At 49.8% G+C, this 24,504-nt stretch overlaps 1 protein-coding gene across 1 annotated transcript; it reads right to left on the bottom strand.

The window, feature by feature from the left end:
* Positions 1–3,434: 3,434 nt before the first annotated feature.
* SIAH2 (siah E3 ubiquitin protein ligase 2) lies at positions 3,435–23,945 on the bottom strand. The gene is made up of 2 exons (XM_062178517.1): positions 23,399–23,945; positions 3,435–4,069 (listed from the first exon to the last, which is right to left on the bottom strand). Exons 1-2 carry the CDS (start codon positions 23,843–23,845, stop codon positions 3,512–3,514), a joined length of 1,005 nt encoding a protein of 334 aa, XP_062034501.1. The 5' UTR covers positions 23,846–23,945; the 3' UTR covers positions 3,435–3,511.
* Positions 23,946–24,504: the final 559 nt, after the last annotated feature.

The following is a 24,504-nucleotide window of genomic DNA, read 5'->3' as shown; positions in this document are numbered from 1 at the left end:
ACACACCCTGGTCTAGGCTTTTAATCCACTCTCAAAGGGGAGTGGTTAATTAACCTGATTGGCCGGTGGGCGCTCAGGTGTGGCCAGGTAGGGGCATGAGGTCACACAAGGGCGTGGCAAAGGCGTGGTCTTCCAGCTCACAAACCTAATCAATGTCAACCTGTATGCCTGTCTACTTCAAAATGGGTCTAAAGTCCTCTCGTGCTTAGTCATTTGGGGATGCCAAGACAAGTGAACAGTATTCACAAGTGAGACATCTCTAGAAGCAGAAGGATGAACACTACCAAGAACTGGATTTCCATCCTGCAGGCATTCCTGCTCCCCTTCCACAGGCCATTGAGCTGTAACCGCACGTTAAAGCTGGGGATGTGTAAGTCAGGCGGGGTCCGGGCCATGGGCCTCTCAAGCCAGAACTACAAAGCACAACTGGTCTCCGTGACCAGGCACCACCCCAGCTCTCAGCCGTGGGAACATGAGAGGCAGCTGGAGTGTGACTCACCTGCCAGTGCTGACACACACGCGCGGGGTCACCTCGTACAAAGGCTGGCGGAATGACTGACACACCTTAACTCCAACATCGGGCAGCTTAATTGTTGCAGAGAAACCAGCACAAAAGGAAGAACACGTAGAAGATAAAGCTCCCGGTGATGCAGGTTAGGCAACTTAAGACCAGAGAGGTCCGCTGACTCAACCAGGGGGCCCTCGCTGGCCGGCTGGCGAGTTCCATGGGCCTGCGTGAAGGGAGGTGGCAGCCTGGTTTCCTGAGGAGGATTCCCTGGGCACGGTGTGGGAGGAGGCTGCAGAGGGCTGCCAGCCCAGAGGCGCTCTGCTGCTGCTTTGGGTGTGTTGATGGAATCGGGAGATCAAGGATAGTTAACGCCTCAGAACCCCCTGGATAGCTCCCCAATAGGATTTAACCCCGCAAAACTGTCCACTCTTCAGGGTTCAGGGAAACTAAGGCCAGTTAGTTCCTCCTCAAAGAATGCTTGGATCGCCCTGTCCTCAAGTGCAGCTGGTGATTAAAGTTAACTTTTAAAGTATGAAATAATACAAATAATAACGTATATTCCAGTTCCCGCCACTCAGGAGTGACTGTTAACATTGTCGTTCAAGTTATATTCAGAACCTTTTTTTCCCTTTAGAACAGCACGGATATCGTTAAACATAGGTTGAACCTATTTGGCCAGATTTTTATCAAATTAGAGGATTGAACTAAAACTGGAAAGAGAGAAAAAAAAAATCTTTTTTTTTTTTTAAATATGGTAAAGTAGACCTTGAGATAAGTGGCAAATACATATCATTGTATTTACAACTGCATTTGCAATTAGAACTATGCCAAAAGGCATTTCAACTTACACCACCTTTTTCAGTGTTTTTACTTCCTCTTAAAACAGGGAGTAACCCGGGGATTTTTGTTTTCTGGCTGAAAATGCAGTTTCAAGAAAGAGTACAGGTTAAGGTTATAGACTTCCAATGACTAAGACCAAAGTGAGGTAAACAATTCTGGAAAATAAAAAGCTGTGCTGCCTGTGACTTTATTTCCATTGGTGCAGCTGGAGAAGCCTGTTTGAGTGGGGAGTCGGGAGCCCTGAATTCTGGGATCAGCGCTGCCCCTACCAACATCCAGGGGGGCTGCTGCCCCGTCACTTTACCTCTTTGGACTAAAAACCCAACATTTGGTGCTCTTGGCAATTTGTTGAATTGGTCCTGATTGCCACCATCACACAGGACAGGGAATGTGAGATGTGGACATAAGGAATGCTGGCCAGTCGGGCTGGTTGATAGAACACACTGCCTGCGGGCTGTGCAGGCACTGGACGGCCATGTGGATCGGCTCTGTCCCCAGGGCCCAGGTCCAGCCGCTCCTGGACCCTAGTTCTACCTCCACAGGGTCTTCCATATACCAGCTCGAAATGCAACTTTCTTAGTGATAAATGCTGGGATTTTCATTCACTCACCAAACATGTTGGAAGCAACTCCCTTGGAGTAGGGCATTTTTAAGAAACCTTTATTTGGAGGATAGGCTAGAAGATACGTATGTTAGAAATTCCAGAATTCTACGCTGGGTGAAGACAGGGAGAACTGTCACACGCCAGAAACAAAGACAAGCGCACAGCCGTCACTTCCACCTGGTACTGCACTAATGACACTAGCTTACTGTGGGAAGTGATCTTGAAGGCTTTCTGGGCACTGGGGGTAATCTCTGGAGTTCTTGAGAGAATTGAGAGTTGGGACTGAGGGACCCTGGATCAAGCTCAGTATTGTGGACATCAACACCTGCCCAGCCCCCTGATTCTGTGCAGTGGGAGCAATATCCCCCCTGCAGGGGTCCTGGCGCTGTCCCACAGAAGGGCCCACCACCGTCCACGCTTCTGAGATGTGAGTTTGGGCTCCAGTGCTGCCCCCGCCCCACACCACGACCTCTGACAAATGGCTGCTTCCTCCTTTGGGAACAGAGCTGGCTCCAATCCTAGAGGGCATGGTGAGGTTTCCTTGCACTTACACACAGGAGCTGCCCAATAGTTACATCTTATCCAACTAGGAGAAAGGAGGACAACATTCATTTTTGGAAAATATTTATTACAAAACTAAAGTGAATGTGGCAAAAAAAAACAAAAAAAACCAACACATCCCTTTAACTAGCAAGCATATGGTGTGTTTATAAAGCTTTTCCAACTCTACCAACCTAGTCTTTCATACCAGCTACCATCAAGGAAGGCTTCTGGGAAAACAGGTCATCTGTGCTTAATCACGGAGAGCTCTCATTGGCCATGCCTTTCCTAGGCAGTCCACCCCAAACCCAGAGTGACCAACCCCAGGAGCATGTTCACGTGGATCTATAGTTCTAGTTTTGAGGACAGGGGGTAGTTGGAGGGTGAAACAGTAGAAAGACCAACAGTATCAGCAGAGGACAACCTTAAAGCACCTTTAAAATCTGGACCCTTGTGTCTACAGTTTAATCCTCAAACTTTACTATGTGACGAGATGGTTCCATTCCTGGCCTCCCCCCCATCACCGTTTTTAGGATGAGGGTTCCAGATGATTCTGGTCAGCCATCCAGTTTGAGCGACTCGGTTTAAAATGCATGAAAACAGTTCCTACCCCCTAAAAGTAGAAGTCAGATTAAAGAATCTGTTGACAGTCAATGTGCTTTTGTCAACGTGTAGGGACACATGGAGGGAGGCAGGGGGAAGGCACCTCCGCTTCCTCGTGTCCTGGTCTGGGGAGCCCTGAGCCACCTGCCGTGTGTCGTTCAGGAAGTAAACACGAGTTAACAACGGAGTGACCTGACAGCACAGAAGAGCCTCCCACTAACAGGCCAGCCCTCTGCATCCCCCTGTAAGGACCTCTGTCGGGCTGGGACGCTGCTGCTCGACAAACAAAAAACACCACCTGATGGTGGGGTCTGACTTGCGAAGACATATTGGCTAAAACATCTGTAAAAACCTTTATTAAACATAGAGCACGAAGCCCAGGTCATCTCCATGGTTTAGGAAAGCCACCGGGCGAATCAGGGGCAACACGTGGAGATGGTCACGTTGATGCCAAGGTTTCCGTTATCTGCAAAAAGATGAGCTATGGCTGTGTCAAAGACAAGGCAGTCGCTGTTCATGATGGCCGCGGACACGCCGTCGTGGATGGAGCGCGGCGTGGCCTCCCAGGTCAGTCTCCGCCGGTTCCCATTCAACTCCAGTCTGTAGGCAAAGTTCTCAGCTTGCTTGCGGGTGCCGATGAGCAGGACGATGGCGAAAAACTGCTGGTGGCCTTCGTACTTCTCCTGTTTCTCCAGCACCAGCATGAAGTGGTGGCCGAAACAGGACTGCATCATCACCCAGTCGACTGCCCCTGGCAGGTTAATGTCTGTGGCTAGAAAGACGATGTCTTCTCCCTGAAGCGTGGTGATGCTCTTGTGGGCGTGCATGAGATGGGACATCACGGCTTCCAGGGACCCCTGCCACTTGCAGGAGGCACCAGGACAAGGGCAGGAGTAGGGACGGTATTCACAGATGTCTTCGTGTTCTGGCTTCTCCGTGTGGTGCAGGGTCAGGGAGCAGCCCGTGGTGGCGTACTGCAGAGACACAAAGACAAACGCTGAGTCCCGGGTCCTCTCCCCACTTCCCGGCATGGAAGCCTCTGTGACTATGCAGCCACTCCAGTTTCCTGGGCTTCCACTGAATGTGGGCAGGGCACAAAGTCAACGGAAAGTGGAATTAACAAGTAGGATTATCTTGGTGCAAACACATTTGAAATCCATGCATAGCTTTTTCACAGTATGCATTTTCCATTAACTTTTTGAAAATACCTGTATTTTTTTTTTAATTAAAGATTTATTTATTTGAAAGGCAGAGTGTGAGAGAGACAGAGACAGAGAAGGAGATCCTGTATCTGTTGGCTCATTCCTCAAATGTCGGCAATTGCCAGGGCTGGGCCAGCCTGAAGCTAGGAGCCAGGAAATCCATCCAGGTCTCCCACGTGGGTGGTAGAGGCCCAAGCACTTGGGCCATCCTCTGTTGCCTTCCCAGGTACATCAGCAGGGAGCTGGATAGGAAGTGGAGCAGCCAGGACTCTGACTGGCATACACGTGGGATGCCAGTGGCTCAGGCGGTGGCTTAACACACTGGGCCAAAACACTGACCTGTATCCCTCTATTCTGAGCAAAATATCTAAGACTAAAAGTCTAACTTCCTGTTTACCATCAATATTGCCACGCAGAAAATCAAGAGCATTTCCTCAACCAGAAGTATCCTGCTTTCCATTACCCCTATGGCAACATTGTTAAAAAGTTGCGAACTAGGTTCTCTTCCTATTAAACATTGCAAACAAAACTTCTCAGTCAACCTGACCTTCCCTTCATTTTCCACGAAATTTTTCTTGAAGAGATTAAGTGCTTGACAGTGGGTTGGGCAAGGATGATCACATGAGGATGCTTGAAAACCTCATGGAGAAATAGAACGAAGTTTGGGGTAGATGTTCAGTGCAGCAGCTGACGCTGCCTGGGATGACAGCGGCGTGCATCAGAGTGCACAGGGTCAAGTCTGCGTGCCAGCGCTGAGTCCAGCTTTCCGCTGATTCGTGCCCTGGGTGCAGCAGGTGAGGGCCCAGGTACTTGGGTCCCTGCCACCCATGTGGGAGACCGGGGCTGAGTTCTTGGCTCCTGGCTTTAGCTTGGTCCAATTCCGGCTGTTGTGGGCATTTAGGGAGTGAGCTAGCAAATGGAACATCTCTCTTTCTCTCTGTGTCCCTTTCAAAAGAATCTAAAAAAATATTTTGGTGCAAAAATGTTGAAATAGATGCACATACTATTTTTCATAGTATGCATTTCTCATGAACTTTTTGAAGAGTCTTCATATATGTGGACTTTAAACTTTCTTGTGCCAAAATAAACTTCTCTTGATTTCCACTTTCCACAAACTTTTGGAAGTACCCGCTTACTACCTAGACTCTTTTTGTGCACAAAGACAATTTTGAAGAGAGAGTACTTCTCTCTATTGTCCCCCCACTGCCCCGGGCTCAAGCTGGTGGCTGGCAGGCAGGCCAGGGGGAAGCCACCCTGTGGCTCCTTGTTCTTGACGACTGGAGTGACCAGGCCAGGGCAGAGGAAGGCTGGAGACCCCTATACGCTGCTGGAAATGTCACCTGCCTTCAACTTGAGGGCCTTTGCCCATACTTTTTGGGTTGAAAAACAAAAACAAAAACAAAACAAAAACAAAAAAAAAAAACCACAGGCAATAACTTTCAGTAGGGTGCTTTTGAGTTTGATTCCAGCCAGTGGAGGCAAAATGAGAAGAGCCTAACCCTCCTCCCAAAGCCTACAGAACTTTCCCAAGACCACTTCCTCAAGTTCAAGTGCACATCTGTTCACAACTACGTATGCTGGATTCCCACCACAGGCCCAAGAGGAAGGGAAACTAGATGAGTTTTCTGACATGGTCAAATCTGTCCCTCTGACACTGCTTTCCTAGAGGAGGCATAGAACCTTTTCTCTCCCTTGCTCTTGGGTTGCCCTGCCCAGTGGATAAATAGCACCCGCCACGACAATAGTCCACACTGGAAGGAATTCAAGTTCTCTCCCAGCCCTCACAAGAATGACAATGTTAATTCCTAGGTACCAGATGGAGATCAGCCCACAAGCAGATACTTGCCCAGAGTACAGTGCTGCTGTCTTGTAAAGAATTAAGAAACCTGAGTCACCTTTTCAGGTTAAACTAGATGTCAGTCTTCTACTCCTGGGGTGCAGGTCAGCAGGTGAACTGTCTGGCTTCTGTGCTCGGATCCCGCCCTTTTCCACTGAGACATGAAGGCACCAAGTAAGGGAGGGGCCAGGTCCTTTTTCTAAGATGCTGCATCCAATTGCTAGCAAAACGAAACCCTCAAACCCTCATATCTGTGTTTGCTTCTCTTTACCCTGCTGCCTTATGTCATAATACCCTTATAAACTTTTAAAAAATATATTTTATTTGAAAGGCAGAGAGACAAGAGGGAGGAGAGAAAGAAAGGAAAAAAAAGAAAAGAAAGGAAGAAACAAAGGAAAAGAAAACAGATTTCCTCTATTCATTGATTCACTCTCCAAATGCTGGCAACCCCAGGAGTTGGGCTGGGCCAAAGCCAAGATCCTTGTTCTCAAACTGGGTCTCCCACATGGGTGTCTGGGATGCAAGCATCAACCCCTGCCCCCAGGGTCCACTCTAGTAGGAAGCTGAAATTGGGAGTGGAGCTGGGACTTAGTCCCACACAGTCTGATACCGGTTGTAGGCATCCCAAGCAATGTCTTAACTGCTACATCAAATGCCTACGCCCTCCTAGGGCAAACATCTATCCTGCAGGCAGTATTATTCTCTAGAATGTGCAGTATATAAATAATTCACACTGAAAAATTAAGAATGGGAAGCCTCCTATACAGGAGTTATTTAAACATGTATCACTTTAAATCGGGTCTTGACAACAGACACTACTCGCTTTATAAATCCAAACGAAGATGACGTGGTGACATGCCAACGAAGCACACACACAGGCAGATCCACTGCAGACGCGTCATTCACTACGTGAGTCACTCACTCTTCACCGTGGTCACCGAGATGCCATGTGCTGAGGCCTACAGTGGATCTGAAACCACTTCCAGAAGTGCATGGATGACAGCTGCATTTTAAGAATTTCCATTTTGGCCGGCGCCGTGGCTCAACAGGCTAATCCTCTGCCTTTCGGCGCCGGCACACCGGGTTCTAGTCCCGGTTGGGGCGCCTGATTCTATCCCGGTTGCCCCTCTTCCAGGCCAGCTCTCTGCTATGGCCCGGGAGTGCAGTGGAGGATGGCCCAAGTCCTTGGGCCCTGCACCCACATGGGAGACCAGGAGAAGCACCTGGCTCCTGGCTTCGGATCAGCGCGATGCGCCGGCCGCAGTGGCCATTGGAGGGTGAACCAACGGCAAAAAGGAAGACCTTTCTGTCTCTCTCTCTCTCACTATCCACTCTGCCTGTCAAATAAATAAATAAATAAACAACAACAACAAAAAAGTCTTTGCTTCTCATAAAAAAAAAAAAAAAGGAATTTCCATTTCCTCTATTCTCCTTTATAGCCAGGGGGCCTTTTCTCTTTAAAAGCAAGGTCTTTGGGTCTGACTGTTACACGACAAGTCTGTCTGCCGCTAACCCCGTTAACTGCATCAACCTCCATCCCCCCACCGATGGCGGGTTTTGCCACTCTCACTGGGACACGCTGCGGAGCGGGGCACTCTGGCCAGCCCCAGGGTCTTTCTCTAGATGGTGCTCGCCTCTTGGTTCTGCTTTCCTATGGGGCTGCTCAAGCCCACTGCTCTAGCTTCCCGGCTGATGGTCCAGGGCGCAGAGATGGCTCCTGGGCCAGGGACATTCTGATTACACCTGATAATCACTGCCTCGACCAGCAAGAATTGGCAACTTTGTATCAACCACGCCCTTTTTCTCCCGGACAGCGGTGGCAGCACATGCTACAGCCAGTTCAAGACCACCACCTACTGTCTACTGTTGCAACTGCTGGCCCTGGAAGGTTAGCAGTACTGCTCTGATTCTGGAGACAAAAGAACTAGCGTCACTGGAATTCACTCTGGCTCTTAAGGCCAACAGCAGCACAGAATATCCTTGGGACTTCACTCCTGTTAGTTATCGCCTGCATTTCTGTATCAGCACAAGGTTTCTACGAGTCAAGTTTTGCCATAGACTGTGTCTATTCCAAGCACCACTTGGATGTAGGGTGCATGCTACATCTCAGTTTCCCATTCCGAATGAGGCTCCCAAGAACCCCGTTACAAACTTTAAGTAAGTCAAATTATAATGCATTTTTAAATAATTTTTTTATTTAAAAGGGAAAGAGACAGATATCCCATCTGATGGGTCACTCCCCAAATGCCAAAAGCTAGGCTAGGCCAGACGAGAGCCAGGGACTCAATCCAAGTCTCATGTAGGTGGAAGAGACTCAAGTACTTGAACTCAAGTGCCTGCTGCCTCTCTGAGTGCGCATTAGCAGGAAGCTGGAGCCCAGAGCACAGCCAGGACTCGAACCCTGGTACTCCAATGGTTAAGCAGCACTTTATCCCCTGAACCCAATGCCTGCCCCCAAATTCTAATCTTTGCAGATGACTTTATCGCTAGCAACATAGAGGTACTCAGCACCTTCTCCACACCAGATACCAAGTCACAGCTGTGGAAGGGGCGCACCAGAGAGACGACAGCCTGCATTCTACTCGGGAAGAATGGCTCAAAGAGACTATGTCAGCTTGCTCTGCCCTCACCTTCCCCACCCGAAAGCAGATGATTATCTTGAACAGAAACTGTACAGTTGTTGACTTTGCCGATGAGAACGGCTTGCTTATGGTTTTGAACCATGGGCTAATTTTGAAAGCATGGGTGTAAAAAATGCAATCAGAGGGAACTAAATTTATTTACCCCAGTGTATTTATACTTTGTGTTTCTTCTTTAAAAGGCCTGAAAAAACAAGTTACTATTAACTGTGTTGAAAATCCAGTTTGTGGCTAGGGATATAGAGACCGCTGATGGTCAGGTGGGTGAGGCATTTCTGTCTGGAGTTTTTTCTTTCTCTCTCTCACGTACGCACACAAACACACATGCCCTCTTCAGACACAGCCAAGAACCAGCTCAGGGGCTCACAGCTTCTCTGGCTGCCACAGGCTCTCAGGATCCCGAACCGAAGCCGTTTCAGAATGGGTTGTTTACCACAGCTGCCCAGGAGCGATCCCGGGAACAAGATGAACTTGGGCGAAGGGCAACACCGGAACGTACAAACTGTACCCCTTCCCAGAGCCTCCAACCGCCCCACGTTCACCAACTCAACGCTGACAACAAATGTTTCTCTTCTTGCAATCATTTTAGAACCGTTCCCATCCCAGCAGTGGTATTTATATTCTGAACTATTTGGTTGCCTTACAAGTCACACATTCAGCTCTTCCTTCGAGCCAAACACAGGAAGAGGGAACCTGCCCAAATTACACCAGCAGAAAGGGTGCTGCCTGGCTTCTGTGTGGACGATGACCTTGTGAAAACAGAGCCTGCTGCAGCGGCTACTGACTTAGGCGAACAGCTCTGAAAGCCTTAGGTGCTCACTCTCTTCTGAACAAGCTGAGCTCTGATGCCAACCTCTTCCTTCTCTCTGCATCCCGGGTACGGGGTGCACCCTGGTGCCACTTCCATGATGACTGGTTGGAGATGGTCTCCACAAAGAAAAGACCTAAACTTGACCCATACCCTCAGCATCCCTGGGCCCCACGCATGCTTACAGCAGTCTTGGTGTGGTTCTGGAGTGACATTCCAGAGCACCATGGGAGTTCTGCTGCCTACATTCAGGGCTCCCATTCAGGGACCAGAGAGAGGGCTTCACACGGTCTGCAAATTCCCTAAGCCTGCATAAAACTCTCTCTGTGCCTCCGAGTGGCCAGGGCAGATCCCACTGGTCCCTGGCCCTGGATTTGTGCCTTCTTGAAAAGCTCCAAGGGTTTCTGAGGCTTGCCGGGGCTCTTAGAGCACACAGAGGGCACCAGCTGTGGCTCCTGCCCCTTGCAGCCTCTGCAAGGGCCGTGCACTGCAACGATAAACAACTCAAATGTGGAGGCCCCCTTAGCCCGATTTCGTTCCTGTGGTTTCAGTTACTTGCTGCCAACAGTAGTCCCGAAATATTCAATGGAAAGTTGCAGAAGCAAACCATTCACAAGTTTTAAACTACACGCCCTTCTGAGCACCGTGATGAAATCCCTGAGTGGGTCATCCCTTTGGTCGGGGTCTCCATGGTATATACACTGCTGGCCCCGTATTAACACAGTGACGGCCCAGGAGCCTCCTTCTGATGTACCACAGAGGACCCACAGCAGCAAACGCCACACCCCAGTGCCTGCACCATCCAGCTCCCTTCAACTCAGCCTGTGGGCACTGTATCGGCTGACATGAACACAAGGGTGATAGTGTATTTTGTGAGAAACAGACTACATTCACATAGCTTTTCCTTCAGCACGTTGTGACAGTTCTATTCCTGCTCATCAGTCACCGTGCATACTTTACAAAGTAAACTTTATCCTAGATATGTTCAGTAGAGGAAACACGCAAATGCAGGGTTTGGAACTACCCAGTTTCAGGCACCTGCTGGGGAAATCTTAGGACATAGCTCCGGCTAAAAAGTGGAAAACTGTACATCAGTGATACAGCTGTAAAAGCAGGAGGGGCCGGGTAAGGAGGAAGGGGTGAGGACAAAGCGGGCTGCAGGTGGAGCTGCTTCAGTTCATTCTGGAACAGGGTGAGTGGAGGAGACAGTGGGGATAAGACGCTTTGGCCGACAAGTCAGTGCATCTTCCCGGCTACTAACCGTCTGGGGCCCCTCACTCCGTTGTGGGGCTGTGCTGTGCACTGGGGGATGTCTGGCAGCAACTGTGGCCTCTATGCATTAAAAGTGATAGCAGCCACTCTTGACCCTCAGCTGTGACAATGAGAAAGGCCTCCAGCCGAGGCCAAATGTCTCTTAGGGGACCAAACGGCCCCAGCAAGGACCGCAGATGCTGCTTCCCGTGACTGAGAGAGCCTGGCTCCAGGCAGCCACATTGCCAGCTGCAGGAGGGGCTCATGCCAGCGACCAGGTGCAGCTGGTCCCTGCCCAGCCCAACAGGCATGACCAGGGCCCCTGGGGAGCGCCAGCCCCGACACAGTACTGGATCCACTGTAGACCAGAAAACCAGTTCCACCCATCTTACTGCCTAACACACCCGGAGCCCAGCCCCATGTCCCTCAGAAACCAAAGAACCCACGTTTTGAGAAAAAGGAACAGCAGTGATTCCCACTGGCTACCCCCACACCAAGCCCCAGCCCACAGACACCCGGCCTTCGAAGGAGGCTCTAACAGTGGCTTCTTCCTTGGTTGGCAAGGAGCACACCAGCCCTTGCGGTGCCACTCCTTAAGGAATAAGGTGGCAGCCGCACCTCTCCCCACAGGATCAGGCTGCCGGGCCCTCCCCACTTTCTGTGGCACCTGGCAAGACGGTCTCGAGGTTTCGCTTTTCATCCTCTGGCGAGGGCTCGCCCCACCACATGGGAAGAACAGGTCAGAGCAGTTGTGTGTTTGGGCCGGGGAGGGCTTTCCTGGTGGCGCTAGGCTCTTAGCTGTAGCCCGTTGTTAGTGAGACGGCTCCTGCTGGCTCCGCAGAGAGCAGCCCTCCAGTGTGTTCTGGGACCTGCTCACAGCTATAAACGAGATTGCTCCCTAGGGAGAGGATCTGCTCATCCCGCTTAGTTTTAAGTCAACCTCTCCAAGGAAAACACACACACAGAAGCTCAAAGCTAAAGAAGGATTCGAGGAGGGGGAAAACGGCTCAGCAGGACATGAAACGGAGAAATGTTGAAATTGTATTTCTGCCTTGTCTTGAGAAACTTCACATTGCTCAAAAGTCGTGTGCAAACACGTTCTGCTCCGAAAGGCAATGCGTGACCTGGTGCCTCGTTTTTATGTCTCTGCAGAGAGCGGCAGGCAGTTCCCATTCTTTTCCTATGTACAGGATTCGAAAGTTGTATTTATGTTGGAATTGGGGTAAAGTGTTTCCCTTCTTTGACATAGGAACCCTTTATGTACAAATACATACAATGAGATACGTCAGAGCATAAATACAGGGCACCTGTTATTTACCTAATAAACATAGTCACATTGTATTTGTTTAGGCAATGAGTATATAAGCAAAATAACCTTAGCCAGGGTGTGAGGGAATGGTTTGGAACAATTCATTTAATCTATTTAATTCAACCCCATTCCACGCAATTCAAGGCCGCCAACACTCAGAGGCACCAGATGCACACCCCTCTCGGGGGACCACCCTCCCTCGATCGGCTTACCTCCTAGGAGACAGCTGAACTGTACGAGCAAAGTATCTGCCAGTGCCTCACATGAGAACATCTCAAGAAAAACAAAGCACAATTCATATTTTGTTGGTGATGCTCATATCCTTTTGGACAAAATCCAAGAAATGACCTTGTCTCAACAGAGTCCTCTTTTTGTCCACAGACGCTGTAATGGTCACAAAATGCATGTTGATGGCAAAATGAGATCCGTGACCCTGGCCTGGGAAACCAAAAATTGCTACGAAGGACGTTACTGGGGCAACAGCTGAAATTTGAGCATGGTCTGTGGATTAGATAATAGTATCTAGTGCGTGTCAAGTTTCCTGATTTTGATAACTGTACCGTAATGACATGAGACAATGTCCTTGTTTTTAGGAGAAACACTGTGAGGTATGTAATAAAAAAGGCAAGAGCTTGCAGTTTATATTCACATGGTTTTAAAATATGAGAGGAGAGAGCACAAATGATAAAGCAAAGGGGGAAAAAGAAAATAGTGGGGAATCTTGATAAAGGCTCTTCAGAATTTATTTTGTAGTCTTACTGCAACTGATGTGTAAGTGAAGGCATAACAAAACAAAAAAATATATTAAAGAATCATTAAATAATCCCAGGACTGAGTTGGTATATTTATCCTTTATTTGATAGAAATTTCTCATGCAGAGGTAGCTGAATGAATTAAGTTGCATCAAGTGTTTTTCTAAGAAAAAATAGTCTTATATCTCTACAGGTCAAAGCAACTCAAGTTTCATGGTGCTTCTTTGACTCTAGGCTCTTTGAAACTTTTAGTGACTTGGTGCAAACTTGCAATGAAGACATAGATTGTTAGAAGAACCAGCACTTCTTTGGCCCCCAGAGAAGACACAGCATTCTGCAATGTCCTCTGATCCTTCTGACAAAGTCTGGCCACCGCAGGCTCATTATCGACCACCAGCAGTGGTCCAAGGTCAATGCCTATTGATCCCAGACTCCATGGGGAAGATGAGCTCTGGGAGTGAGATTTACCCAAGCCCCCTTTCTCTTACACAGATTTTTTTTTTTTCCTTTCTTCTAGCACTAGGGAGGTGAACACAGAAAGGGAAGCTGAGTTCTAAGAGTTCAAGTGGAAGGCTGAGTTCCTGACAGTCTACTTTATGAATGACCGGCACATACTTAGCAGGCTAAGGGTTGGAGTCTCTGTCTTCTCACTATTCTTGATACATGTTCAACAGGAAGTTGCAGCTAAACCTAGTATAGGTAAACTTACATTTCAGACAGAAGTCACACATAATGTTACCGCTCTTTCAAAGCGATTTATGGTTGTTCTTTCATGATTAAAAATCTCCACCTATGCCTGAGACACTACTGAACAATCACAGGTTGCTTCCCAGTTTATTTATGAATTTATTAATTTTGTTTATTGATTCGCTGATTCATTGCTTCTTGCCCTCACAATATTTGCTGATAAATGAATACATGTTAGTTCTATCTACAGAGGACTGAATGTTCTCTACCAGGTTAATTTATTATGAGCAGTCTTACTGTGGAACTTCACAGTAAAAAAAAATGCAACAGACCTTGAAATCATCTAAGAAAAATGTTGTTTTGTTTTGTTTAGGCACTGTGAATCTGGTGAGAGTGTTCTTTCTTCTGAAATCTTACGCAGATCAGGAACCAGCCGGGTGTTGTCCTTTTGCTGGCTTGAAATGTTTGTAACCACTTGATTAGAACTCAAGGACATGGTGTCCTGTGTGCCCTTGAGCTTCCCAGTCACCTCTGCCCGTGACTCACCTCATGACTATTGTTAACAGTGTAAGAGACACAAGCATATCCAGAATTGGCTATGGGAGTACAATGATGCTAACACTCACTCTTACTTGCACCTGTCTAGCACCCTTTGGCTAAGAAGCTTAGTGTATTTTCACCTAAATGGTGAATACCTCACCTCCCATACAAGGCAGGGCCCTGAGACAACTGTGAAGGCATAGACAGTAGTAACACAAGACAAGCTGACTGCGTCCCAGAGCTGTCCAACACTGTCACCAAGCAGTGGTCACACTAGAAAACACTGTTCACTTTGCACACCCTCTGCGGGGAAGGCGGTTCTAGTTAAAATCTTGGGCTCAAACATTCACCCGCTTTGCCCGCAAGGAAGGTGACAGTGCCCCCGTTGCACATAGCTTTCTTTCTCAGTGGTGGTCTCTGTGGAAGACTCCTGTGTCAGAAATCTGAGACCGTCCTGCCCCGAGGGGCAGGTGGCTCTGGTCTTACAGATTCCCTGGGCTGGCTAGGGTTTACTTTCCTTCTTAGCAACTCCACCCAGAAGTCCACTTCTGACCATGTTATGTTTCTCATCTGCCCACAGCCAGAGTTGGCAGGCAACTGCACGCCGTCTGCGAGCACCAGTTTGGCGAGATCGCTTAAGAGGGCAGATCCAGGGCAACACAAGCACTGGGGCGGGAGAGCGGGCGGGAGCTGCAGCCTCTTTTAGGACCGTTCCCCGCCCAGCAGTCACTGTTACTCCCGGACAGCTCTCCAAACAGCCTTCTGGCCCTCAACAGTCTTTCTTTCTCAACCAAAGCAGCCAAATTCGCAGATTTGCAACTAAAAATACAAGACTCCATGCCTTGCTTAGACTCCCCTTCCTCCAAGAAATTATCTGCGGCTCAGATATAACTGTGCTTCTTGTATTTTACCTGACCACCCCGGTTAAGAGGGCCTCTCCATTAGCCTTGCCACACGGGGGAGCGGAAGCGGGGAGGGGTGTCTGCAGGAAGGGCAGGAGGCTGTAGTGGAAAAGACACAGCTGGGGTAATAACAAGGCCCAGGCTGCAGTTTCTGCCCCCCTGAACTTGCAAACTGCCTGATGCTGGGCAGATCCCTCAGGAGGCACGCTAACCGCATCCCACCTCCTTTGGAGAGCAAGCAGGTTAGTGTGAGGAGGCACTGAGTTCAGGCCGCCTCCAAGCAAGGCGAGCAGTGTCCTCTGCAAACGCCGCCGCTGGCCTCCCCACATGACCTCCTCAAGAGCTTGCATCCCTTCCTCTCTCACGGATAGCGCATGCCCTGAGTGTTAGGAAACCCGCGCAGTTTTATCTACGGCGCGATCTACACCCTGATTTATATCCTAGGCCCTAGCCCCGCGCCGCCATTGCTGAAAGCCAGGTGGCCATGTGGCCCAACCACTGGTGTCAAGCTCCACCCCCATCCTAATGGGATTCGCTGCTCCTGCTTCCCTGCCCGCTCCCTGGCAAAGTTTTAAAAGGAGCTGTTCCTGAACACGGGGCTCTCTCTTTAGCCTCGTCCTCTGGTCTCGTCTTTTCTCTCTCGCTCTCTCTTCTCTTTTGGCTTCTCTCTTCTCTCCTGCTCACTCTCTCGCTCTCTTCTCTCCTGTCTCTTCTCTCCTGCTCGCTCGCTCTCTCTCCTTCTCTCTTTTCCCTCTTGGACCCTTCCCTCTGGTCTGCTGGGTTTTCCCCAATAAACCCTTTCCCCTTACTCCGGTGTTTGGTGTGTTCTGTGATGGCCTAACACTGTGCTTACCTGTGTCCCAGCAGACACAGAGGGCTGTGAGTGGAGGCGACTGGTTTGGGAAGGACTTGGCCTGGGGCTGCAGGAGACTCTTTTAAACCACAGTCAGGAGACAAAACACCTGAGGTGGGTGTCTGGTGCAGCTGCTAGGGATGCCTGCGTCCCTGTTGGAGTGCCTGGTTTGAGTCTTGGCTCCTCCACTTCCGATCTGGCTTCCTGCCAATGTGCACCAGGGATGGCAGCAGAGGATGGCTTAAGTATTTGGGTCCCTGCCACACTTGTGGGAGACCTGGATTGAGTTCCAGGTGGTGCCTGCTGACTTCAGCTTGGTCCAGCCCTTCTGTTGCGGGAATTCAGGGAGTGAACCAGTAATGGAAAATCTCTCTTTCTCTCTGCCTTTCAGATGAAAACACAGAAATTAAAAAAATAAAGCAACTTAAAAGGCCATAAACAGAAGCTAGATTAAATAACTAGTACTGATAGAGAACTACAATACTATGCAGAGGTTAAACAGGACTTTCAAAGGAACATGGATCAGTGTAGAAAAGCAGACACAATATGCTAGGTGGGGAAAAAACCAGGTCACGATGCAATGTGTACAACAGGATTCCCAGCTGCACTTGCTTTGCTTTTCTTTCTTTTTCCAAATGAAAAACTCCAATGATGTAGAGATGAGTTTTCAAGGATTATATGTAAAATGTTATAGCTGTTCCCCCCCCCGCCCCCCGAGGAAGGGGTTTATAGAGATTTCTAATGTTTTTAGCACCTTTTATATTTTCTATATTTAAAAATGAACAAGCCTTAAAATGCATGTATTTTGTAATATTGCTTAATCTACCCAAGTTTCCCTTTTAAAAGCATTAAAGAAATGGGGGCAAGAAGTCTCATCACTGAAAAGCCAGAGTCAGGGCCATCTTACACAACTCTATGAAATTCTGTGGGAGAAAAAAAGCAAAATTCCTTTTTTTTTTTTTTTTAAGATTTTATTTATTTATTTGAGAGGCAGAGTTATAGACAGTGAGAGGGAGAGACAGAGAGAAAGGTCTTCCTTCTGTTGGTTCACTCCCCAAATGGCCGCAAAGGCTGGAGCTGCGTTGTTCTGAAGCCAGAAGCTAGGGGCTTCTTCCAGGTCTCCCATATGGGTGCAGGGGCCCAAGCACTTGGACCATCTTCCACTGCCTTCTCAGGCCACAGCAGAGAGCTGGATCGGAAGAGGAGTGGCCAGGACTAGAACCAGCGCCCATATGGGATGCTGGCACCGCAGGCAGAGGATTAACCTACTGTGCATTGGTGCTGGCCCCGTCTGTATTTCAAGTTTATGCCTGGACTTAACTTTAGACCTTGGCTACGTGTTCTTGGTCTGCTTCTAACTGTGCACATATATTTAGTGCCAGGGCACTGCTGATGCTAACAACCCTACCATCATTCCATGTTGTCAACGAACCATGGTGACTTGGGTGGGTTTGCAGGGGTCACCAGCCATGCACAGTGGGGACAGAGTAGGTATCTGGACCAATTCCATGGCCAGGGCCTGTCTTTGAATCTACCAGAGTAGGAAGGAGCCCAAAGACCTACCTTTATGAATTCAGAGGTTGATGAGAGCGCACAGGCCCACTCACTTAACACAGGGGTATGTGCCCCCAAACAGACTCCGTGGTCTAAAAGTCATCACATCACATCTTTACCCAACTGTAAATTTTCAGGAAACTAGTGGAGAAAGATGGGCATCTGGGTGAAGGTGAACTTCTGTCTCTCCTAAGCTTTAGCCAGCATACCCTACAACTTAAAGGTACAGTTAGGAAAACTTCCTTTTTTCCTTTCAGAGGTATCCAGAGCAGAGCTACATGCAAATATTCCAGGCAGGACCATGGCTATGCAACTCACCAGCAACCCACAGTAGCTCTGGATGCTGGCAGCTGGTTCAGGAAAAGTGTACCTACTATGAACCCCTATTGCCTCTGAATAAGAAATGCCCTGTCTCACAAACCTTGCCAGGTGCACAAGAAGTCTTGCTCTTAAGATCTTTTACAGTGAGGTCTTTCTTTGTCCCACTTTCTATGGGACTTCAAAAAAGGAGCTCTAACACAGAATGGGAGGAGGCAATCCGATCTCAGGCTGGTATTTTATAGGCCAGACCCGCTGCATCATTAGTGAGCCTCCATTCTGGTTGTAGGAAGAATCTACTTCAACAAACGTGATATATCCCAGCTCCAGGTCATGATGACCTGTGGCCCACTGCATATAGAATCAGCATTAAACCTCAGTACTGCTGTATAACACATTCCAGCGCTTCTGTTCTTGATTTCGCACTGAAAAGCTGTACTGTCACTTTTCTTTAAAGTCTTGAGCCTCTTGTCCTTGCCAGCTCATTCTTTGCTTCTATGGGCCTCTAGTCCAGTGAGACCAACTATAAAAATACCAGCAGGGGCAGGTACCAAGGGGGGGGGGTGCATCTGACAAAGGACTTCAGGGCAATGGAGACCATGGGTAGAGATCAGGTACCACCTCCAAAGAGGGCAGCCCTTGCTCAGCCATAGCAGACTGATAGGAGTGGGGGTACGCATGTGGCCATGCCAGACCTTCAAAGCTACAAAAATCACCTATGGTTGGGCCTTAACATGGCCGCAAAGTTCAATGAGTACCAGATCAGAGGTTCTGTTCTGGCAGCTGGCACTTGGCCCATGTGTCTGGTTGGCCTGCAAGTGCTGGCTGTGAACTTGAATTAGGCTGGCATGAAGGGGAAAAAATTGAGATATTTAACACAAAAAGATCCAGATTCCTGGATTTGCTTGAAAAACTTTGAAGGTCTGGCATGGCCACATGCGCACCCCCACTCCTATCAGTCTGCTATGGCTGAGCAAGGGCTGCCCTCTTTGGAGGTGGTACCTGATCTCTACCCATGGTCTCCATTGCCCTGAGGTCCTTTGTCAGATGCCCCCCCCCCCCGCCCTTGGTACTAGCCCCTGCTGGTATTTTTATAGCTGGTCTCACTGGACTAGAGGAAGCCAGCCAGAGGGTCTTTTAAACTCTTCGCTGTGCTGTCTGACCTGACTTGGTTTTTGGGAGGAAAAACAAAGCAACATGATCACAGGCTAATCACAGGGAAGACTTGGCTGGCTAAGGCTTTCCAATGCAATGATTATTTGGAGATATTCTAGATGGATAGAAACTTTCAGAGAAGACAAAGTAGAAAAGAAAATTACATCAGAGTAACTAGGCTAGAGTGGTTTAGCACTTCCCACAGATGTGGAGAGAAACAGTTGGCTAGCATCAGAATATTCTGTTGCGCGGTAAAATATACTGTATTGAAATACGTGTCAACCTTCACTTTTCCCCTACGCCTACACTCCACCAAGGTGGGAGGGGGGAGCCCGAGATAGAGGTACAGGATGTCAAAAAGTTCCCAGGTGTGCAATAAGTCATAGGATAGACTAAAACCACCCCAGGTGGAAGACAGCCATGCTTCTTACAAAAGGAGACCTGAGCTTATCATACACACGGTACCCTGTGTCCAAGGTGCTGGCAGCGCTCTGGCCTTCAAATAGTGGCCCTGCACCTGTGTAAGGTGGCTATTGGCAAAACATCCACTGTTGGACAGGTCGGCTGAAGCATGACCAGTTCAGACTGGGATGAAACCATTAGGTCTGTGACCCCTCCACCACCACCTGCCTATTCCACATGCCCTACAAAATTCTTGTCAGTGAATTTCATAGTTAACTTATAGGTTGTCCTGTTGGGATGGTTCCACCAGAGGCCCACCTGGTGAACTCACCCAGGCAGATGGTTTTATTACTGGTGTCAATCTTGAGTTATGACATGGGGCCTTTTTGTATAAACTCAGATTCAAAATCGTTATGTCAGTGCCAGTGCCGTGGCTCACTTGACTAATCCTCTGCCTGAGGCACTGGTACTCCAGGTTCTAGTCCCGGCTGGGGCGCCGGGTACTAGTCCCGGTTTCTCCTCTTCCAGTCCAGCTCTCTGCTGTGGCCTGGGAAGGCAGTGGAGGATGGCCCAAGTGCTTGGGCCCTACACCTGCGTGGGAGACCAGAAGGAAGCACCTGGCTCCTGGCTTTGGATCGGTGCAGCGCGCCGGCTGTAGCAGCCATTAGGGGAGTGAACCAATGGAAGGAAGACCTTTCTCTCTGTCTCTCTCTTCACTGTCTATAACTTTACCTGTCAAATAAAAAAAAAATCGCTATGTCATAAGGAATAATACAAAGGATGTCCAGGTCCGGGATGCAGGTTCACAGACTGGCCTGCTTCCTAGTTGTGTGGCTAGACAAGTCAACTGACATTGAACCATTCTACAGGTGCGGTTTTTGTTTTGTGACAAAAGCGCAAACTAATAAAACCTGGTCGGCATAAAGTAGTTAGCGACGGAGGCACCCAGTAATGTCCCACGACACACTTTTTTTTTTGCATGGGACGCTGGACATGACAGGTCCTTCAAAGTCCAGAAGTTTGATCTTTCTTTTACAGATGATGAAATCACGATGCCCAGAGGTCTCTCAGGCAAGCAGGAGCAGTGCCCAGCAGCTCTGGAGACCTGGGTCCTGGAACTTTACCCAACATTGGCTTGCTGGCGTGAGCCAGCTCACAAGAGAGATTCTGAGAACTGGTAGGGACAGTGACATGGCAGTTCCTATAATTTCCAGGAACCTCAAACTGCAAGCCAAAGGGCTAGCTAGCTACACAGATTTCCCTGGTTTTAAGTTTGCCACAGTGGGGCAGGTGTTTGGTGCTATGGTTAACACACTGCTTGGGATACCCTCGTCCCATATCTGAGTGCCTGACTTCAAGTTCTGACTCTGTTTCCAATTTAGCTTCCTGCCCTATAAGGCAGCAGCAATGGCTCAGGGACTTGGGTCCCTGCCACTCATGTGAAAAATCCATATCGAGTTCCTGACTCCTGGCTTCAGCCTGATCCAGCCCCAACTGTTGCGGGTATTTGAGGAGTGAACAAACAGATGGAAGACCTCTCTGTCTCCATCTCTCTCTGCCTTTCAAATAAATAGTAACTAAATAAAATTAAAAGACATAAGTGTAAGACAGGCCTTACTGTTCCCCATCATTTCTCATTCTCTCACATCTGATTCTCTTACACAAATACGTCTTGATTGCCTGCTGGGCCTCTGTATATATCCAAGTTTAGTTTATCCATACTGCCAGGCCAAGTTGCCCTACCAATAGCTTGGATTACTGGTCAACCAAAGATGAAGCATGCGTACTTCAACTTTATAAATCACACACACACACACACACACACAGTGACCCCACGATAATGTTTGAAGCCTGGTTTCTGGTCTGTAGGAGAATGGCTGACCCTTTTTAATTTCAGCTTGCCAAGTGATAGCTTTGCCAAACTGCATTCTTATAGAGACTTGGAAAATGAATGATATATAAAAAAAGGCTTACTATTCCTGATTCCCAAGAGACCCACTCTTGAAGAACGACTTCACTAGCCTGCTACACAGTAGGAAAGAACATATGCTTCAACAGGAACCACAGTTCTAGATCCAGAAACTGCACCTCCACACTCCATGCAGCATGGTACAACGATTTCCTTCTTTTTCTCTTGGGACCAACATAATTCTCCCATGATTGTGTTTTAAAATTAAATTTTGAACATTGACATATCAAATGCTCACGTGTAAAATAAAATTCTGTCAAAGCCATCTCTTCTGTTAGCCACTGAAGGTTTAGACCAGGGATGGGGCATGGCCTGCCCATGGGCCCTATAAGGCCCTTGAAATCACTTGGTCTGGCCCCACCATGGTAAAACCAGGTGGGACTCAAAATTCAATAAAATTATAATAGTCTGACTTTTAGGATGATAATTTTGTGTGGCCCATGAATGATGTTATAAATAGCCAACACTCTTGGCAGAGAAAAGATACCCCACCCCTGCAGAAAAGTGAAAGTATGAGACAGAGGCTCCCCAGAAATCCCATGGGCATACTTCTACCCCCCCCCCCCCCCATAACACAGACACACACACACCTCAAACATAAGATACCCACTCTACGGCAACTATCACCCAATCTTCTTTAATCACTAGGCTGCCACACTTTTCACTCCCCTAAGAAAGCTATGAAAGTATTTTATTTAAATTTTATGAGAAATGAAGAGCTGAGGGAGGTAGTGTGCATTATATGAGGGACTGAAAGCAAAGTAACTTATTAAGCTTGCAAGAAACCCATCGTCCAAACCCTGATTCAAACCCTTATTTGAATATGCTATTTTAATCCTGATTTGTTGCAGGGCAGGAGACCAAATTAGATCACTCATTTTACTGATGTGAGTTCCAAGTCTGAATTCTCGGGTGGATTATTTTTAATTTAAAAATGAGCTCTTGCCCTATAAAAAAAAATAGCACCAAAGAGATATGCAAGGCAGCCTAAACAGCCAAAGAGGCAGAACAGTTAACTTTTAACAGCATTATTTCCACTTCTCAGTTTAGAAGACTAACTTTATGGTCTAGCTCTAGGTTCAATGATTATAGACAGGTAAGTGTGTGAAACTGCTCCTGGGGGTTCTAAAGAAATGGCTGTAGACAAACAGATGTTATAATATGACCACACAATGCAGCCATTTCAAGTACATTAAGGTTGGGCTAGGCACAGGCATTAAACAGTATGTGATAGCATCAATTAAGAACACCAGGTTGCAGAAGTCATTTTTGGAGCAAAATTTATGTGTGGGCATTAAAAACTCCTAGCCACACACACAAGGAGGACTCTATATTTAGCTGTGAGGATGCATATAAGCGTGGTTTAAAAAGTCTTCCCTCACCAAACCCAACGCTGATGGGAAAGGAAGGGAGGGGTCTTGGTCTTTCTGGACTTTTCTGGTCTGTGGTTTGGTAACTTTAAAAAAAAGTAATAATAAAATGCTGGGCTTCAAAGACTGTAACACAGCTCCTAGGAGCCCTTTGCAAGTTCCCAGTCGGCCTCGTTTTCACCCTGCTTAGTACAAAAACGCAGCCACAACTCCTCAGTCCCGGGGAAGGCCAGGCGAGGGAAAGGCGTGGCTTGCAGGATTTTCTGGTTGCAGAAGGAAAACAGGCTCGGGCGCCCTTTTTTTAGCTACACTCCCGGGAGCTCCCACGTGTCAGGGGTGTGCAGACCCGGGGCGCGGGGCGCATGAGGAATCCTGTAGGAGCACTGCCAAGCCGAGTGCTGCTAAATGCTGCCTTTAGCTCGCCCATTTCCTCCCTCCCCGGTCCCCACGGGGAGCCACCCAGTTCAAGTTTTACTTGGGCGGCCCAGCCGTACCGAGCACACCCGAGCACACGTCGGCTGAGGACGCAGGCACAGGGCACGGAGGGCTAGGATGTGTTCCCACCAGCAGCGAGAGGGCCAATCCTTCTGGGTTCAGTGCCCGGGCAAATGTCAATCAACCCAGAGTGACTCCCGAAGTGGACAGGCGGGCTCGGGGGAAGAGTGGACGGTAGGGTAAACACTGGCCCCCAACCCCTTCAAACAAGAAAGATGCCCCCCACCTCTCAGGGCCTGCCGACAGGCCCCCGGGCTTACCTTGCAGGGAAACAGGACCGCCGAGGCCACCTTCTCCATAGCCAGGTTCCTGATGCTGGGCGTCAGGGCACCCCTGCACGTCGGGCAGCAGCTCAACTTCTGGCGGCATTGGTTACACACCAGGTGCCCGGCCTGGCACTGCAGGATGGGGGGCAGGACATAATCAAAGCAGACCGGGCACTCGAAGAGCGAGGTCAGCTCGTGGTGCTGCGGGGACACCGGGCCGGCCCCGCCGCCACCGCCACCACCACCGCCGCCGCCGCCGCCGCCGCCGGGGCCCGAGATCACCGCCGCCGCGGCAGGCACCGCGGACGAGCCGGGGCCCGCAGCCGAGATGGTGGCGGCGGCCGGGGGCGCAGCCGGGGACGGAGCGTGCTGGGGCTGCGGCGGCGGCTGCTTGCTGCAGGGTTTGTTAGCGCTGGGGCCGGTGGAGGACGGGCGGCTCATCGCGCTCGGAGCCCACCATGGAACTGCGGGCGCCTGCCTGCCGCGGGGCCGCCCGGGTCAAGGCGGTGCGCGCCCCGCGGGCGGCAGGCTCCGGGGCAACGCCACGGCGCCCAGCCCCCGGACCGGGCAACGGCGACGGTCGGCTCTCGGCAGGCGGGTGGGAGATGGGCTGGGCCGCGCCGGCGCCCTCCGCGGCCCCGGGCGATCCGCACAGCCCGGTGCGTCCCAGCCGGCGCGGTGCCTTCCTCCCTCCCGGCGGCTTTCGGGCCCCGACCCCGAGCGGCGCGCAGAACCCAGCCCAGCAGCTTCTGGAGCGGCCGCTGACGCAAGCCCCGGGGGCGCGCGCGGACGTGACGCCTGGACACGTGTGCGGCCGCCCCGGCGCGCGGGGACTGGCAGAGCCACCCTGCGCCCCGGCGCGGGCTCCGCCCGGTTCCAGCTGGCGGCGCGGGGGGCCGCCCAGCGCGGGCGCTTCCTGCTTGGGGCTGCAGGGAGCCCGGGCCGGGAAGGAGGGCCGACCTCCGGCGTCCCGTGGCCACACCCCGGGTAGCCCTGCCGTCCCGTTCCCCACCCTCAAACCACTGGGGCAACTTGGGGCGCGCGGGGGCGTGGCCGATGGGCGGGCCGGCACGCGAGCTGGCCGGGGCGGGGCGCGGGCG

This window comes from Lepus europaeus, chromosome 2 (assembly GCF_033115175.1).
Source record: "Lepus europaeus isolate LE1 chromosome 2, mLepTim1.pri, whole genome shotgun sequence".
In the NCBI taxonomy this organism is placed as follows: Eukaryota; Metazoa; Chordata; class Mammalia; order Lagomorpha; family Leporidae; genus Lepus; species Lepus europaeus.
The sequence above is the reverse complement of the archived record's forward strand: the minus strand, read 5'-3'. Positions and strand labels throughout refer to the sequence as shown.

Coding starts and splice junctions, on each gene's coding strand:
- SIAH2 (XM_062178517.1), bottom strand. CDS start 23,845: ATGAGCCGCCCGTCCTCCACCGGCCCCAGCGCTAACAAACCCTGCAGC. Junction 4,070..23,398: donor CGGTCCTGTTTCCCTGCAAG/GTAAGCCCGGGG, acceptor GTGTCTCTGCAG/TACGCCACCACGGGCTGCTC.